At 56.0% G+C, this 17,548-nt stretch overlaps 1 protein-coding gene and 1 long non-coding RNA gene across 5 annotated transcripts in view; one reads left to right on the forward strand and one right to left on the reverse strand.

The window, feature by feature from the left end:
• Positions 1-4,612: 4,612 nt before the first annotated feature.
• On the forward strand, positions 4,613-7,304 carry LOC119933485. The gene is made up of 3 exons (XR_005452550.1): positions 4,613-5,210; positions 6,266-6,422; positions 7,007-7,304. It is a non-coding gene; the product is annotated as an uncharacterized LOC119933485 (long non-coding RNA).
• Positions 7,305-11,906: 4,602 nt separating this feature from the next.
• The window catches only part of SLC4A8 (solute carrier family 4 member 8), a 42,986-nt gene continuing 37,344 nt past the window's right edge, over positions 11,907-17,548 (reverse strand). For 2 of the 4 annotated variants that reach the window (XM_038752537.1, XM_038752536.1), the window contains exons 20-25: positions 17,409-17,477; positions 16,183-16,356; positions 15,908-16,039; positions 14,839-14,930; positions 14,291-14,386; positions 11,907-13,805 (exon numbers count right to left, since the gene is read on the reverse strand). In XM_038752537.1, coding sequence (XP_038608465.1) covers positions 14,293-14,386; positions 14,839-14,930; positions 15,908-16,039; positions 16,183-16,356; positions 17,409-17,477 — 561 coding nt within the window. In that variant the 3' untranslated portion in view covers positions 11,907-13,805; positions 14,291-14,292. Of the gene's footprint in view, positions 13,806-14,290; positions 14,387-14,838; positions 14,931-15,907; positions 16,085-16,182; positions 16,357-17,408; positions 17,478-17,548 lie in introns of all 4 variants that reach the window. The other 2 variants (XM_038752535.1, XM_038752534.1) reach the window with 1 other exon arrangement.

Consider the following 17,548-nt stretch of genomic DNA (forward strand, 5'->3'; position numbering starts at 1 on the left):
GTGCTGCAGTCTGCCCAGAGAGAGGCCAGAGGCAGCCTCGTGTTTGTGGGGTGGCAGGGGGAATAGGATGTTTAACGTCCAGGGGTGGAGGTGACCTGGTGGTTCATAATGGCCCCCAAACCTGGCTCTCAAAGGAAGGACACCGATCTGCCCTGATTTACCTGAAATCCTCAGTGAGCGTCTGCTTGAACTCAGGCTGGGGTGTGACGTGTCGGGGCTGGACCGAGCAGGGTCGGCTGGAGCCGTTGCCGTTGGGATCGGGGAGTACGGCCGAGGGAACCGCTGGCTCCAGGAGGGCCGGACCCGAGGCCCGGGGGAAGTGGGAGGTCACTTACTCTCACGATTTCACCTCCACGGGCAGCATTCTTCCCAGGTAGAGTCTTTTCCACGAGTTTTCTCATTGGCACAAGCTCAGGTCTTTTGTAAGGAAGGAGAAGACACAGAAGAAAGAGACCGAACCCTCGGAAACCAGGCTGAAATGCCTTTGCCCAGCCTAAGGATTTACACTGACACAGGGGCCCGCAAGTGAGGACGGAATTGTGGGGGGGACTCATTTCTCAAAGCCTGTCACTGGGGAGTATCTGAAAGCGATCAATACTCAGTGCAGAGTCTACTAAGCACTTGGGAGAGTACAGTCGAGTTAATAGATTCGCTTCCCCGACCTCAAGGAGTTTAAAGCTGGGGTGACGCACAAAAATGAATTACAGGAAAGGGAAACGGATGGAGTTTTAAAGGTCCATCCATAAGAGCCGAGGGCGGGAGAGGAGTGGGGAGCCGGCGGCCCCGGTGAGCCCGAGGCCCTCACGATAAGTTGATGTCTACTTCTCTGGGAGTGAAACGGACCGTACTTGACCCTTGCTAGTGACTCCGCCTCACGACCAGCTCCCCCTGAAAATTTCCCTCCTTCCCTGCCCATTGCAGCAGTAGAAGTGCCACTTGTGGTCATTCAGCATGTCTTAAGCAGAGACTAATGGTGCTGCATTTGATTTTTTTTATTTTTAACGCCTTTGCCACGGCCTTGAGCGTTGCAGAAAGACCAGTGGTTTTTTTTTCCTCCACCGGTCTGTGTCCATTCTTGGAGGCTGCCCTAATAATCAGGGATAACGATGGACAGGGAAGATGGGGGCGGTGATAGATTCATTAAGGACCTGGTTTTGGAGGAAGGGTTAGGGGCTCCCGAGGCGAATACCAGCGAGGAAGAAAGATGGATGACGAGGGCTAATTCGGCCGCTCTCTCATATTCCAAAGTGAACTCTATCCTGAGCCCCGGTGCTTGTAGGAAATACGGCGGCCTCGTGGAAAGAACGCGGGCTTGGGAATCTCAGGAACTGGGTTCTGATCTTGGCTCTGCCCCCCACCAGCTTGCTGAGTGACCTCGGTCAAGTGACTTACCTTCTCTGTGCCTCACTGGGTTTCCTCAGCTGTAAAATGGGGATTCAAAACCTGTTCTCTCACCTGCCTAGACCGTTGAACCCCAAGGTTGGTGGGGGGGGGACCGCGGCCGACGAGATCCCCTCCTGCGCTAAGGAGCGTGCTCTCTTGGCACATAGCAAAGCGATGGCATGCAGAAAAGCAGTGTGGCCTGGTGGCTAGAGCCCTGGGAGTCAGAAGGTCCATGGGTTCTAATCCCGGCTCCGCCACTCTGCTGGGTGACCTCGGGCAAGTCCCTTCACTTTCCTGGGCCTCGGTTACCTCGTTTGTAAAACGGGGATTAAGACCGTGAGCCTCTCGTGGGACAGGGAACGTGTCCAACCTTATTTGTTTGTGTCCACCCCAGCGCTTAGTCCAGTGCCTGCTACATAACAAATACCATGATTATTATTATTAAACACTTAATCAATGAGTGGTATCCTTAATTACTTATTGTATGCGGAGCACTGTAATAAGAGCTTGAGGAAGGTACGATACAGTACCCATTCCCTGTTCACCGGGCATAATAGAAAAAAACCTGTGGCAGGGAGGGAGGAGATGGGGGTGAGTTGATCCGGGCCCCGTCAGTGAGGGCTAATCACTTAACCTCAGCCTCAGTTTCCCTATCTGTGAAATGGGGAAAAATGATGCAGTGTCCCCTCTGAAGTGCCATGGAGTGACAAGCCCAAATTTGTTCAGCAGTTTCCAGCGCTAAATTGCCCTACGGTCCCGGAAAATCAAGAAAATCTAGAGCGGCTTGTCGGACCAGAGAACTGGCTAATAGCAACAGAGCAGTGACAAGGAATAGGATTTCCTCAGCGAAACCCTTTGGGTCCCAGGCAGCCCTCCACGATTGGCGTGCAGCAGGGAAGACCTAGCCAAGACTAACTGGGTGAAAATGACTACGAGGTTGAAAAAAAGACTATTTGCAACAAAACCGAGGCCTAGGAAAACCGTGGGGGAGGGGGATTAAGTTTAAGAAAGGTGCGGGGTCAGTGGGACGGGATCACCCAAAGTGAAAGAGATTGAGGGAGGAGGAAGTTCGCCAAGATAGAAACTTGTCCAGACCTGGGAGGAAGTAACAGGTGCGTGGAAAGCCACGAAAAAGCATCCCAAGACCTCTATATGTACTAAATCTCCTTCCGGGCCTGGGGATCATCTTCAGAGACCATGTGAACTTTTCTACAGCCCCTGCCTCATTGCGGAGGTGCCACCAGCCTTTCAAGACTCCGCAACAAAGGAGAGAAAACGGGCAACAATCTAATTTCCCTGCTTCACTAGTGCAGGCGTCAGTCGGCCGATGGTATTTACTGAGCTCACACTGTGTCTAGAGCATTCAACTGAGTGCTCAGGAGAGCATAATACAACAGAATCAGTAGCCACGTTCTCTGCCCACCGGGAGCGGGATACGGACGTAAATATAAATTATGGCTGTGGGGCTGAGGGTGGGCTGGACTTGTACATAGGCGACATAGAAGGGAGGGGGGACATAGAGGGAGGGCGAGGGTGAGAGGGAGTCATGAATAAGACAGACAAGATGAGTGGATCAACTATGGAGGAGCGCAGAGCACGCGGACTGGGTTTTCGCGTATCGTAAGGAAATCAGCCGGGGAAGATTAGGAGGGGGACGATAGTGTTTAACGCAGAGGTGGCTGGGCAACCGCTGGAGAATTTTGAGGAATGGGGGAAGACATGGGTTGCGAATGGTTTTTTTAGAAAAAGGATCTGGGCAGCAGAATCAAGTACGGACCGGTGCGGGGAGAGTCGGGAGGCTGGGAGGTCAGCGAGGAGGCTGATCCGGTCATCCGGGGTGGGAGGGGGTAAGTGCTCGAATCTGCACCGTAGCAGTTTGGATGGAGAGGAGCGGGCGGATTTTCGCTCTGTGATGGTAGAACCGACAGGGCTCGGTGACAAGTCTGAACGAGTGGGTTGAATGGAAGCGATGTGTCGAGGATAACACTGAGGTTACGGGCACGTGAGACGGGGAGGGAGGGTGGTGGTGTCTACACTGATGGGACCAAGACAGGGGGAATGACAGGGTTCAGGTGGGTAGATGAGTTCCGTTTGGGATGTCGGTGGGACATCCAGGTCTTGCCCCCAGATCAATGACCCACCCGCCCCTAGTCAGGTTTGAATGTCTATAACTTTTCTTCCTCATGGTTTTGAAAAGCATTCTCAGCAGCAAAGCCTGGCGGAAAGGGCCGGGACCTAGGAGCCTGCAGACCTAGTTCTGGTTCTGCCACTTGCCTGCCGGCTTCGGGTGCATTCCCTCAGCTGTAAGGTGGGGCCGAAGCCCCCATTTCCCTCTCCCCCCCCCCCCCATAGGTTGAGTTCCATGTGGGACAGGGACTGTGAACAACCTGTTATCTTGTCTCTCTACTTGGCATAAAGCGTTCTATGAATGCCATGATCGGTATTGGTGTTATTGGTGATTCGGGATGTCCCAGTAGGACAGCTAATTTATTGGGGAAAGAGGAGGGTGTTGGTAAAACGCTGGGGAGGACCCCCCGGACGTGTACCAGGAGAACTTAACCCGCCTAAGACGGGAGTTCACCGGAAGGGTGGATTTAACGTTCTTTTCCTTGCAAATCTCTTAGAGTGCTTTTATGGACTCTTGCTTTATAAACACTTTTCCCCCCCCCGCAAACCATTCTGAGGGTCCCCCATGAGATTGCCAGCTCCTAGAGACTTATGATCTTCCACCAGAACTCAGCGGGGTGGGGCACTGCAGAAAGAGCCCTGATTCCTGGGGATTTGCTTCCTAGACGGGTGCTGATAACTGCCCACCTGCACTGGGGGCCTTCTAAAATAGAAGGGACGTCCCACCACCCCCCCCCCCGAAATGTCCCGCGGGTTACCCCGGGCACTGAACGGCACTGCAGGTAGCGTTAGAGCCCCCAGGTTCGCACAACCATTTCTCGGGGTGGGGGGGATGGCCCTCTTGCTCCAGAGCTGTTGCGCGTTTCCCCCCCAAGCCTCCGGACGCCCCTCCAAATCAGGACTCAGGCGATCGGAGCCGGGATGGGCACGTGGAGCCCCGAGAGCCAAAGTGGCCGATATCAAGGCCTCCGCTTCATCGTCACACTGGGAATGCATCTTCCCAAAGACAGACGCAGGCCGGTTGGCTTTCCTTTGCCACCTGACTGGCAGAAGGGGCACAGAATGGCCCCCCACCAGAACGCACTTCTTACCCCCCTCCCCGTTCTCCCCGTAACATTTCCCCCTACGTTCTGACTACTGGCCGGTGTTGAGTTCCTCAAGCCCTACGGGGAGGAAAGCTAGGTTTCGGTCCCCTTCCTCTCCTCCTGAAGTCGACAGGATGGAGGAGAGGGATGGGAGGAGGTGAGGGGCCAGAGGCAAGGTCTCGGAAGGGGACAGCCTGGAGACCTCCCGGCTGGCTGACGACCGACACCGAGCTTCCGGACGGATCACCCGGAGTCTTTAAAAGCCCCAGGAGGGAATGGGGCCCCGCAGAAGCAGACGGCAGAGCGAGTGGGAGACACGGACAGACCAGCTGCTAGCGCTTAACGGCCCCCGTGCCTGGTGAGGAAGGGGCCGCGGAGGGGCAGACAAAGATGGCTGCGTTTGGACTGGACGAACCTCTCGCAAAGTAAAGGGATTGAGGGTGTGGAGAAGCAGGCCGGGGCCTGAAAAGGAAAAGGAAGAGGAAAGTGCTTTAGGAGTTGAGAATCAGTAAGCGCTCAATAAATCAGGAGAACGGTTCATCGTCGTGACCGGCTGTCAAGCGAGGCCAAGTCCTGACGTTTTCCGACGTTGGAAAACCGGCTCGTCGGAAGAAGGTGAGCGCTGGCTGGGGGCCGGCCTCCCGGCCTCCGCCCGGTTACCAGCTGCCGCAATTGGAGGCTGTGCTCCCCCCACGAGAAAGGAAACCCATTCGGCCCAAAGCTTTGGCCTAAAAATGGAGAGGAGCGCCATGGGAACCCTTTCCCTTGGACACTCGAGGCCTTGAGGAGGCCTTCCCAGGCTGAGCCCCCTCCTTCCTCTCCCCCTACTCCCCCTCTCCATCCCCCTGGCCTTACCTCCTTCCCTTCCCCACAGCACCTGTATATATGATGTTTGTACGTATTTATTACTCCATTTATTTTACTTGTACATATCTATTCTATTTATTTTATTTTGTTAATATGCTTTGTTTTGTTCTCTGTCTCCCCGTTCTAGACTGTGAGCCCACTGTTGGGTAGGGAACTTCTCTATGTGTTGCCAACTTGAACTTCCCAAGCGCTTAGTACAGTGCTCTGCACACAGTAAGCGCTCAATAAATACGATTGATTGATTGATTGATTGATTGATTAGAAGCAGTGGGGCCTAGTGGAAAGATCCCGGATTCGGGAGTCAAAGGACTGGCGTTCTAACTGAAGCTCTGCCGTTTGTCTGCTGTGTGATCTTTCTTAGGCAAGTCACTTCACTTCGCTGGGCTGCAGCGAGCCCACTGTTGGGTAGGGACTGTCTCTATATGTTGCCAACTGGGACTTCCCAAGCGCTTAGTACAGTGCTCTGCACACAGTAGGCGCTCAATAAATATGATTGAATGAATGAAAGTAGGTGCTCAATAAATATTCATTCAATTGTACTTATTGAGCGCTTACTGTATGCAGAGCACTGTACTTAGCGCTTGGGAGAGTACAATACAACAATAATTAGACACATTCCCCGCCCACAGTTGAGGATGATGACGATGAGGAGGAGGATATCAGGAGCCTGGGGAACCCGGCTGGGCTGAGGAGCGGGTCGGATGCGGCAGAGAACGGACATTTAGTGGAGCACAGGGGAGGATCCAGGAGGGCGGGACAGGGGGTCATTCCAGGGGCCCTGATGGGCTTCTCCGCCCTTGCAGGGGCAAGCTGAGCACGTGACCCCAAAGCTAGGACCACCTGCCAGATGCCAAGCGGGCCCACTGAGGGCTCCTTCGCCGGTGACTACACGTAACTCCTGGACCACAGGAAAGACTAGGAGTTCGTGAAGATGCTCCTCGCCTTGGAGAAGCCTCCCAGGTGGGCTGAGGGGGAACTGGGGGAACAGGGCCCCCAGCTCGGGACCCTCGAGGGATGTATGCTAGCCCCAGGCCTGTGGGGTGGGCGGGGGGGGGGGGGGGGATAGTTGTATTTTAGTGACTGCCTCCCAGATTGCAAGCTCCTCGAGGGCAGGGATGATGTCTACTGATTAGTGAATTCTCTTGAGCGCTTAGGACAGTGCTCTGCCCACCGTTGGCACTCCATCAATCAGCGGGGTGGAGAGGAGGGGAGTAGACTGTAGCAGAGTTGGGGATAATAATAATAATAATAATAATGATGGCATTTATTAAGCGCTTACTATGTGCAAAGCACTGGGGATCAGACCCCAGACTTCTTCTTCTAGACTGTGAGCCCACTGTTGGGTAGGGACCGTCTCTGTATGTTGCCAACTTGTACTTCCCAAGCTCTTAGTCCAGTGCTCTGCACACAGTAAGCGCTCAATAAATACGATTGATTGATTATTGACCCATACCTGCACAGAAACCAAATGGGAGATCCAATTTCTCCCCCTCAGGGCCGCAGCTGGCTTCTCACTCCAGGCTCTGCTGCCTTGTTTCTTCCAGGCTTTGTTTCCCTGACTGTGTAGAGGGCCGGACGCCAGACCACATAGGTGTCGCCTCCGAGACCCCCGGGCAGGTTCCCCACGGAAATCCCACCGGCCACGTCCTGCACCAGGTAAGCCTCCAGGAAAGCCCCCTAGGTTCTAATCCCGGTTCCGCCCCTGTGTGACCTTAGCCAAGTCACTTCCCTCCTCGGTTCCTTCACCTGCAAGACGGGGATTCGGTCCCTGTTCTCCTCCCGAGAGCCCCACGTGGGCTTCGATCCACCCCAACACTTAGTACAGTGCTTGGCACTTCACAATTATGATTATTATGGGGCCCGGTTGCGGGGTACACCCTGGCCCGGTGTGGGGCTGGGTTGTGCCCGAGGCTCCGCTGTCTTCCCCAAGCTGGAGCTGGAATTAGCGAGCTGACCCCTCAGAGGGGGCAACACCCAAGGTCACGGCCTGCAGGCGTCTCATTCGACCCCCACTCTGGAGGGCCCCCCCCCCGGGACGGCTGGGGGTGGCGAGTAGGCAGACAGGGCCTGTCCTCAGGAGACAAAATACCCAAGGGCCCGTTTGGTGGATTTTCAGGACTCCGTGAAGCCCAGACGTCGTCCTGGGTAGAGGACCGACTTCCAGGTACTTTGGCCAAGGGTCCACCACCCCAGGACGGCATCGCCACCTAATCGGGGACTCCCAGGGGGGAAACTCCCCCATAGTCTCCCAGGACCCCGGCGGAGCAATACGGCGCAGTGGGCAAGGCTACGGAGAGTTGGGCCCGTCTAGGAGTGGACCCAGGGGGTTTGTGTTGAGAGGGGGATGGCGGGATGGGGGGGAGAGGAAGACACGAAGAAACTCAGCATCCACCGCCGAGGTGTGGGGAGAATAGAGCTGATCCAGAGAGGGGAGAATGTCAGACTCCTCTCAGTGGGACCTTGATGGATTTCACCGCGGTCATTAACGCGGGAAACACTTTGCTGCTCTGGCCGGCGTCTTTCCAATAAAATACAAACCTGACTGGACAGAGAGTCTGCAGTCTTTCCCTCCCCTCCTCCACCTGTTTGGCATGGACTCTTTCCCCTCAGGCCCCAGACTTTGCCCTCCCTTGCCAATTCCCCCTTATCCCTGAGGCACAGCTCCGGAGCATCTTTCCCCTTAGAGGCGAGGAAAAGTGGCAGGAATCTTTGGGCATCCTGGAGCGGGAAAGAAGCAGCATGGACCAGTGGGAAGAGCCCGGGGCTGGGTGTTGGAAAGCCTGGGTTCTGCTCCCCGCTGGGCCCCTTCTCACTGTGACCCTGGGCCTCAGTTTCTTAATCTGTAAAACAGGGATTCGACACCCGTCTCCCCTTTTAGACTACAAGCACCATGTGAGTCAGAATGTGTTATCTACCTCAGGGCTTAGCACAGTGATTGGCACACAGTACGTGCCGAAAAAATATTACAATTAGGATTCAATTCTGCAATTGACAGCTCAAAGGGAAGAGGGAAAGGGCCAGAATCTGGCCCCTATTTCCAATACATAGTCACACAATCCTTTAGTACACAGCAACTTGCCCTACTCTTTCAGCACGTACTCACCTACAAACCCACGTTCCCTTGTCTTATCTGTAAATTTGTGTCTCCCTGACTCCACTGCAAACTCCTACACAATTGTATTTCATTCATTCATTCAATCGTATTTATTGAGCACTTACTGTGTGCAGAGCACTGTACTAAGCGCTTGGGAAGTACAAGTTGGCAACATCTAGAGATGGTCCCTACCCAACAACGGGCTCAGTCTAGAAGGGGGAGACAGACAACAAAACATATTAACAACATAAAATAGAATAAAGATATACAAGTAAAATAGAGTAATAAATATGCACAAACATATACGTGATAGTTAAGGGCCCGGTTTTTGTAATATAATAATGATGACATTTATTAAGCGCTTACTATGTGCAAAGCATTTGTTAAGCACTTACTACGTGCCAGGCACTGTTAGAAGCACTGGGGTAGCTACAAGATAATCTGGTTGGAAACAGTCCCATCCCACACAGGGCTCACAGTCTTAATCCCCATTTTACAGACAAGGTCCCTGAGGCCTAGAGAAGTGAAGTGATTTGCCCAAAGTCACAAAGCTGGCAAGTGGCAGAGCTGGGATTAGAACCCAGGTCCTCCTGATTCCCGGGTCCGTGCTCTTTCCTCCCCCTCCCCAGCCCCCCTGCATTACCTCCTTCCCCTCCCCACAGCACCTGTATATGTTTGTACAAATTTATTACTCTATTTTATTTGTACATGTTTATTCTATTTATTTTATTTTGTTAATGTTTTGTTTTGTTCTCTGTCTCCCCCTTCAAGACTGTGAGCCCACTGTTGGGTAGGGACCGTCTCTCTATGTTGCCAACTTGGACTTCCCAAGCGCTTAGTACAGTGCTCTGCACACAGTAAGCGCTCAATAAGTACGATTGAATGAATGAATGAGGCCCTGCTGTGGAAATAACATCTTCCACCTCTACTGTTCTCTCCCAAGTTTCTGAGAACAGTGCTCTGCACAGAATAGGGACTCAATCTAATGACGGCTGGATGGAGTCAACCTTCTTTCTCTTGGGTCGCACACCCCGCCCTTCCCCTTGACCTCCGAGGCCCCAGCCCCTCTAGCTTGTTGGCCTTATTCATTCATTCAATCGCATTTATTGAGTACTTACTGTGTGCAGAGCACTGTACTAAGCACTTGGAAGTACCTTTTAGACTGTGAGCCCACTGTTGGGTAGGGACTGTCTCTATAGGTTGCCAATTTGTACTTCCCAAGCGCTTAGTACAGTGCTCTGCACATAGTAAGCGCTCAATACAATTGATGATGATGATGATGAAGTACATGAAAGGCCCACGGTAGGCGGAGGGTTATACACAACGTTTATTTTTTCACCAGCGTGGGCAGCCGAGGGGCCAGGTGCTTGCGCATCACAACCACTGGCTCCCATTTTTCTCTCTCCCTCACAGACAAACACACATATACACACACACAAACAGAGGAACAGGTCACATTTCGGACACGAACGCAGACGTGGACGAGGGGCAGGGAGACAGTCTTTCCGCTTGACTACGTTTCTTAGGGCAAAAAGGAGACTCCGGCCTCTGGCATCAAACATAAATACCTCTAACGCTACATGGCGCGGAGCGGGAAGAAGGGACGGAGAAATGGGAAAAGACTCGTCGATCTCGGCGGCAAGGGGCCCTCGGCTACCGGGCCGGTGTCCACCCCAGCCTCGGGATGATAGAGCCAGCGGGCAGCCGGGCGCTCTGCTCTGCCCTTGGCACGGCCAGGGTGACTCTGCTTCGTGTGGAGGGTCACAGGGGGGAACGGGGAATCGTGAGAACTCAACACCGTCTCCGGCTCCCAAGCTGGAGAATCCGACCTCTCCAATCCTGCCAAACGGCACTGTCTCGGGCCTATGTGGGCAGCCTGGGCACGTGGATGCTTTCCCTGCTCCTGACCCCAATGCCCCTTTTCTTCCCTCCCACACCCCTCCGGCCACCTAGGGTCTCCACTGGCCCCTTTGACCGTCCAAGGATACGGACCCTGGTGCGAATGCCACCCCCATCACAGTCAACCACGCCACAGGAAGCTCCCTTGAGACCCCGGTTCATCCCGTGCGGCCCCCAAAACCCGCAAGACGGGGAGAACACTGACTAAAGCTTCTACGTCACACAGCCTTATGGAGAAAGTTCTCTCATCTCCATCACTTTCAAAATCCCTCCCCGGTGTGGCCAGGGAAGGTTTCCCATCAACCCGGCTGGATCGCCCCCATCCAAACTAGTCCCGTCGGGACGTCTCTGTTGGCTGTTTCCCCAGCGCCTGGTAGGGCGCTGAATGGCAGGCGTTTTGTAAGTACAGGGAACTGTACTTGGCGCTTGAGAGACGCAGCAGAAGCACAACACGTTCCCTACCCAGAAGGAGCTGCCAGCCTAGATCCACGGGGAGGTCGGCGGAGGTGATGAAGGGTTCCAGCAATTTGGGGTGTCTGGGCTCCCCCTCAAAGCATCCAATAACCACCCCTGCCCTCAACCTCTCCTGTATGGCTCCGCAAAGCCAATGCCGAGATCAGCACGTACTGCATCCTCTTTCCTTGTCCTCTGAACTGGGAGTTACTTCAATTTGTCTCCCCTGCTAAGACTGGAAGCTCCTTGAGGGCGGGAATCAGCGGGGTTGGGGCGGCGTGGCTTCGTGGAAAGCCCGCGGGCCTGGGTTCTAATCCCCACTCTGCACCTTGCCTGATGTATGACCTTAGGCAAGTCATTCACTTCTCCTGCCTCTCTCTCTCCTCGTCTGTAAAATGGGGACACAAGAACTGTTCTCTCCCACTTCATACTCTGAGCCCCGGGAGGAATAAGGACGGTATCTGATCCGATTGTTGCTGCCCCAGAGCTTAATATAGTGCTTGGCGCATAGTAAGTGCTTAACAAAAACCACCGGATCATTTGTATCATACAAATAGAGAAGCAGCGTGGCTCAGTGGAAAGAGCCCGGGCTTGGGAGTCAGAGGTCATGGGTTCAAATCCCGGCTCCGTCAACTAATAATAATACTGATGGCATTTATTAATTGCTTACTATGTGCAAAGCACTGTTCTAAACGCTGGGGAGGTTACAAGGTGATCGGATCGTCTTCATCCCCACTTGACAGATGAGGTCACTGAGGCCCAGAGAAGTTAAGTGACTTGCCCAGAGTCACACAGATGACAATTGGCGGGGCGGGATTTGAACCCATGACCTCCGACTCCACAGTCCGTGCCCTTTTCCACTGAGCCACGCTGCTTCAACTGTCAGCTGTGTGACCTTGGGCAAGTCACTTCACTGGGCCTCAGTTCCCTCATCTGTAAAACGAGGATGAAGACTGTGAGCCCCGCGTGGGACAACCTGATCACCTTGTATCCTCCCCAGCGCTTAGAACAATGCTTTGCACATAGTAAGCGCTTAACAAATGCCGTCATTATTATTTTTATACTCCTCCCCATGCTTTTGGGGACAGCGTAAAAACTTCCACCAATTTGGACTTGGCTGATTCAGGCTCAAATTCTCCAGTCAGACTAAGTAAAAAGGTCAGAAACTTGTAGTTTCTTCCTCTCCAGATATACAGGGTAAGTAAGTAGACCCTAGGAGAATTGTTTCCGCGCACCCACCCCGTCCCCTTCCCCGGGAGCTACCAGACCCCATTTTACTGTCTGCAGCCCACATCTCGGCTTCTGAAAAATAACACCACCACATTTCTTCCCAAACACTTTTACCATTTAGGCGGTTTCACTGATTTGGACACCCTCCTCACCCCTTCATCCCCGACTCTGATCCAAATTCAAGAGGTTTGGCTGAATTTGTTTCGCTTTCTGTCTTGGAGATGCCATTCGGGGAATATCAAGGGGTCCGGGGGCTGGGGAGTAAGGGGAGGTGGGAGACCCTCACTTGCCTGAGGAAGCCCAGGCAGGGCAGGTTTGATTGGGGCAGGACCCACGGTCAGGGCTGGGGGTGTGTCTGCTGACCGAAGGACTTCTCAGGGGTAGGTAGATGAGACGGCAGGCCTATCAAGCCCTCGGATCCTCCCAATTTTCCTTGATATCCCCAGTTTTCCTGCATGTGCCTCAGTCTCCCCAGGGGGTGGGGGGTGGAGGGGGAGCCCCAGAGCCAATCAAAACCGTCCCGGGTCAGTAGTTCCCGAGGCGGCTCCCAGCGGGAGGTTTCCGTCCTCTCCCCGGACAGTTAGACGACGACGACGACAGCGGGCCTGCCCTCAACTGATTTACAGTCTAAGAGGAGAGATGCTGTTGATTCCCATAAGTGAGGCCTGGTTTGGGCAGGGGAGGTGGTTTCTTTTCCCTTTTTTTTGCGGTCGATTTCTTTGTCTTTCTGGTCACATGCGTGAGGATGGCACTTAGGTTGAGGAGAGGGTGGCGGGGCCGGGAGGAGAAGCAGGCCCCCAGGGGCAGCCCTGGGTGATCCTCCTCCACCTGAGCCCCGAGACCACAACGGATGAGAGCGGATTTTCCGCCCCGACCTCTGACCCCTTTGGCGAGTTGGTCCTCGGGTGGCCGTGGAGCCGGGGCTATCGGCCCTCCCGCCGCTCGGGGATGTGGGACCTCAGAGGGCTCGTGGAAGCGGTGCCCTTTCCATCTGCCGGCTAACGGGGTGGAGTCCGGACACTGAGAAGAACCTGGTTGGGGGGGAGGGGTGTCATCTAGTCCAACCCCCTGCCTCAGGGCAGAGGGGAAGGAAGAGGCCTGCTCCAGCAACCACAGCTCTAGCGGACCTTGAAGACCCTCGAGGCCCGTTCCCCAAGCCCCCACCAGACCCAGGTCCTCCGCCTTCTCCCGGTACAACAGCCCGGCAGGCCCAGGGGAGCCTCTGTCCCAGGATCGGTGTTAGAGGTTTTGGGCTCCTGAACTTGGGCCCACCTCTCCTCACCACATCAGCCATCTCTCAAGGTTTCCGGCCGGGGAGCGGAGGTCACGGTCCGGAGGGGCCGGGGACCCCCTGGGGGCCACAGCGAGGGGGAGGAGGGGATGGGGAGAGTCCGGCGTGTCCCCGCAGTCGGCATCTGAGGGCACGTCCGGAATGGGCAGAGGTCCGGCGGCAGGAGGAAGCTCCCACGCTGCCCTGGGAGCGGCAGAGCTCCATTGACGCCCACTGCGGAGGGCAGAAGGCCGGCCCCGCTCGCTCGGGGCAGGAAGGCGGGACTCGCCTCTCGGGGGTGTTTCCTCCTCCACTGGAAATGCACTCCTCTCTCAGCATCGTTCGCCCGCTTCCCCGAGGCCTCTCCGAGTGGCCTCCCGCATCCGGACCGAGGCTTCTGGTTGGGGAGGCCGGGCCAGAAGAACGGGCTTAGGGGGGCCTGTCCGCCGCCTTCGGAGCGGTGTCAGGGAGGGGAAGACTTCTGCGGGCTTCAATCCTGACCCCCCCAGCCCTTGACAATCCCCCCAGTCAGCCCGGCGGGCCTTCCCTGGTCCCCCCACCTCCTGCTTGAATCCGTCCCTGGTGACGTCCGGTGGTCAGACTCCGTGAGGTCAGAGCCCCCTCTAGCCATTCCCCTCCCCAGTGCCCACCGTGCCTCGAGGGCTCGTTTGGGCCGAGACTATCTTGGACTGGCTCCCTCCGCCCAGATCCCACCCAGCCTGGCACTGAGGGGGACAGATCTGGCAGGGGGCGGCGGAATCCGTCCCACTCCCGGGCCCCTGCCCGGCTCTGCGCCCCTCGGCCCCCGTGCCCCGGGGAGGCCCCTGGAAGTGGGGGAGACCGGAGCCTAGAAGCGGCCTCCCTCCGGCCCCCGCCTGTTACCTCTATTCCTTGGTGCCCCCGACGTTCATGCTCAGGGCTTTCCAGACCGTCGTCTTGGACATCTCGTCGGAGATGTTGATCTCGGAAGGGTCGCCCCTGGAAAGGACCATCGGGCTGTAGGGTCGGGGCGGGCCAAGATAGGGCGCCTGGAATCCGGTCATCAGCTGGCGGCCACCATCTCCCTCTAGACTGTAAGCTCGTCGTGGGCAGGGACTGTATCTGTCGTTCTATTGCACTCTCCTAAGCGCTTAGTACAGTGCTCTGCACACAGTAAGCACTCAATAAATACAATTGAATGAATTTCCTGGCTTGCCCCACTCCCCAGAGTGACCCTGGGGAGTCTGGAGGGCGGGGAGGAGGGGAGGTCACCCTGGCGGGATGGAGACGTGGCCGACACGAGGCAGGTGCTTGGGCACCGCTAAACGGAAAGCTCCCGGAGGGCAGGGTTCATGTCATCTAACCGTTGACTCTCCCAAGGGCTCAGTACAGTGTCCTGCGCATTGGTGGCAGTGGGTCGGACGGGAGGCGAAGTCGCCTTTCTTCCTAACCTGCCGCCGTCGCTCTTCCCGGGGCTGCACAGGAGCTTCCTGGTTTCCAGGGGGAACTTATCCCCGCCCAGGTCCAGCATCTTCTCCGAATCCTGTGGGAAGGGGAGAAGGAGGGTCGTGGTTCCTCGAACCCGCCCGCACGGGTTGGGGGTGATGGGTGTGACGTCGCCGCCTGTCCCACATAATAATGATAGCATTTATTAAGCGCTATGTGCAAAGCACTGTTCTAAGCGCTGGAGAAGTTACAAGGTGATCAGGTTGTCCCACGGGGGGCTCAAAGTCTTCATCCCCATTTTACGGATGCGGTCACTGAGCCCCAGAGAAGTGAAGTGATTTGCCCAAAGTCACCCAGCTGACAATTGGCGGAGCTAGGATTTGAGCCCATGACCTCTGACTCCAAAGCCCGGGCTCTTTCCGCTGAGCCACGTTGCTTCTACGTGTCCAGCCACATAGGCCGGGAGCGAGGACTGTGACGTGGCCGCCTCTCGCCTGGGTTGTGAGGACGATGACCTCATCACCCCTGACGCCCGGGGCACGACGGGTGGGGAGGAGTGTGATGTCATCATCCTCGTTGCCACCAAGGTGGTGAGAAGCAGCATGGCTCAGGGGAAATAATAATAATAATAATAATGGCATTTGTTAAGCGCTTACTATGTGCAAAGCACTGTTCTAAGCACTGGGGGATACAAGGGGATCAGGTTGTCCCGTGTGGGGCTCACAGTCATCATCCCCATTTTACAGATGAGGTCACTGAGGCTCTCAGAAGTGAAGTGACTTGCCCAAGGTCACACAGCAGAGCCCGGGCTTTGGAGTCAGAGGTCATGGGTTCAAATCCCGGCTCCGCCAATTGTCAGCTGTGTGACTTTGGGCAAGTCACTTCTCTTCTCTGGGCCTCAGTGACCTCATCTGGAAAATGGGGATGAAGACTGTGAGCCCCCCATGGGACAACCTGATGACCTTGTAACCTCCCCAGTGCTTAATAAATGCCATCATCATTATTATTATTATTATCACCGCCCCCCACCCCCAACCCGGGTTGCAAGGAGTGTGACGTCACCGCCTCTCCCACCTCTTCCTCCTTGGCTTTGGCGTCGTCCAGCTTCTTCTTTTTGCTCTCTGGCATGAGGTCGTCCAGCCAGCTCAGTTCCCGCTTGGAGAAGCACAGGTCCATCACCTTGCGGACGAAGACCAGCGCCAGGACCTGCCCGGCAACCGGGAGGGAAGGAGGGGTGCCCGGAGGCTGCTTCTGCCCTGAAGCTTAAAGGCCCACATCCCCCTGCCCGCCGCCCCGTCCCGCCCTCTGCCCCACGGCGGGTGCCCCTCCCGGGGGCGGGCCCCACGCACCATCATGGGGAAGACGATGGCGGCGGGCGAGGCCTTGATGACCCACAGCAGCACCAAGCAGGTGAGCTGGATCAGGGTGAAGAGGTGCACCTGGCGCAGGGGCACGTGCCGCAGGTAGATAAAGTCCGGCTGGTGCTTGGCGGGCATCCCGAAGAGCTTGAGCCGATCGAAGAACTGCGAGAGCGCAGCCGCCCGGGCCCTCATCAGAGTCCGGCCGTGCCTGTCCCGCCCATCTGGACACGGCCTTAAGGCCTCTCCGGCCTCCTGTTCTGGGGTCTCTGGCGTGACTGGCCCACGGTGGCTACCCGCTGTGCCTCTCTGAGACTCACTCCATCTTTCTCCCCCACCGCCCTGTGGCTCCCTCCCAACCCCGGAAAGGGCCCCGAAACCATTAAATATTTTAATCCCTCCTTGCCCGCCTAAACCTGAGATGAACTGGAGACACAGGGAGATGGGAGAGACATGACCTGGGGGAGACAGGACCCCGGGAGAGGCAGGATGTCTGTCCCCCACCCTCAGACTGCATGCTCATTCTGGGCAGGGAACATGTCTGCTAATTCTGTTGTATCGTGCCCTCCCAAGTGCTTAGTCCAGTGCTCTGCACATAATAAGCGCTCAATAAATACCATTGATTGAGACAGGATGTTGTGGAGAGATGGGATGTTGTGGGGAGATGATGGGATGTTGTGGGGATACTGGATGTTGTGGGGAGATGGGATGTTGTGGGGAGATGGGATGTTGTGGGGAGACTGGATGTTGTGGGGAGATGGGATGTTGTGGGGAGATGGGATGTTGTGGGGAGACTGGATGTTGTGGGGAGATGGGATGTTGTGGGGAGATGGGATGCTGTGGGGAGATGGGATGTTGTGGGGAGACTGGATGTTGCGGGGAGAGGGGAGAAGTCCAGGAGTCTGGGAGGTGGGGGAGACTGAAGAATGGAAGAGAGGAGGCAGGGAGAGACGGGGAAGAGACCAGAGAGATGTGAGAGACCCATGAGAATCAGGGAGAGGCCGGGAAAGGACCGAGATCCTGCCCGTTGGGTGGGTTCTGACTGGTTTTTCAGCCCAGCGACCCTTGTGGCTTCGCTGGATGGGAGAGATGGCAGGAGGGGTCGGGGATGGAGGAAGAGAGCGTCAAGGGGAGAAGAGACACGGGCAGACAAACACACACACACATGTGTGCGCACGCGGAGGAATAAGAGCGTCCCACCCGCCCCCTGGAGATACCTGAATCCCTCTTAGCGAAGAGACCCCCATGTAGAGGAACACGCCATACAGCACCGGCATCGGAATGAACTGGAGGGGGACAAGGGCGGAGGCCATCAGCCCCATCCCCGGGCCGGCCCCTCCCGGCCTCAGATCCCCTC

The sequence above is a fragment of the Tachyglossus aculeatus genome, chromosome 10 (genome assembly GCF_015852505.1).
Source record: "Tachyglossus aculeatus isolate mTacAcu1 chromosome 10, mTacAcu1.pri, whole genome shotgun sequence".
Classification (NCBI taxonomy): domain Eukaryota; kingdom Metazoa; phylum Chordata; class Mammalia; order Monotremata; family Tachyglossidae; genus Tachyglossus; species Tachyglossus aculeatus.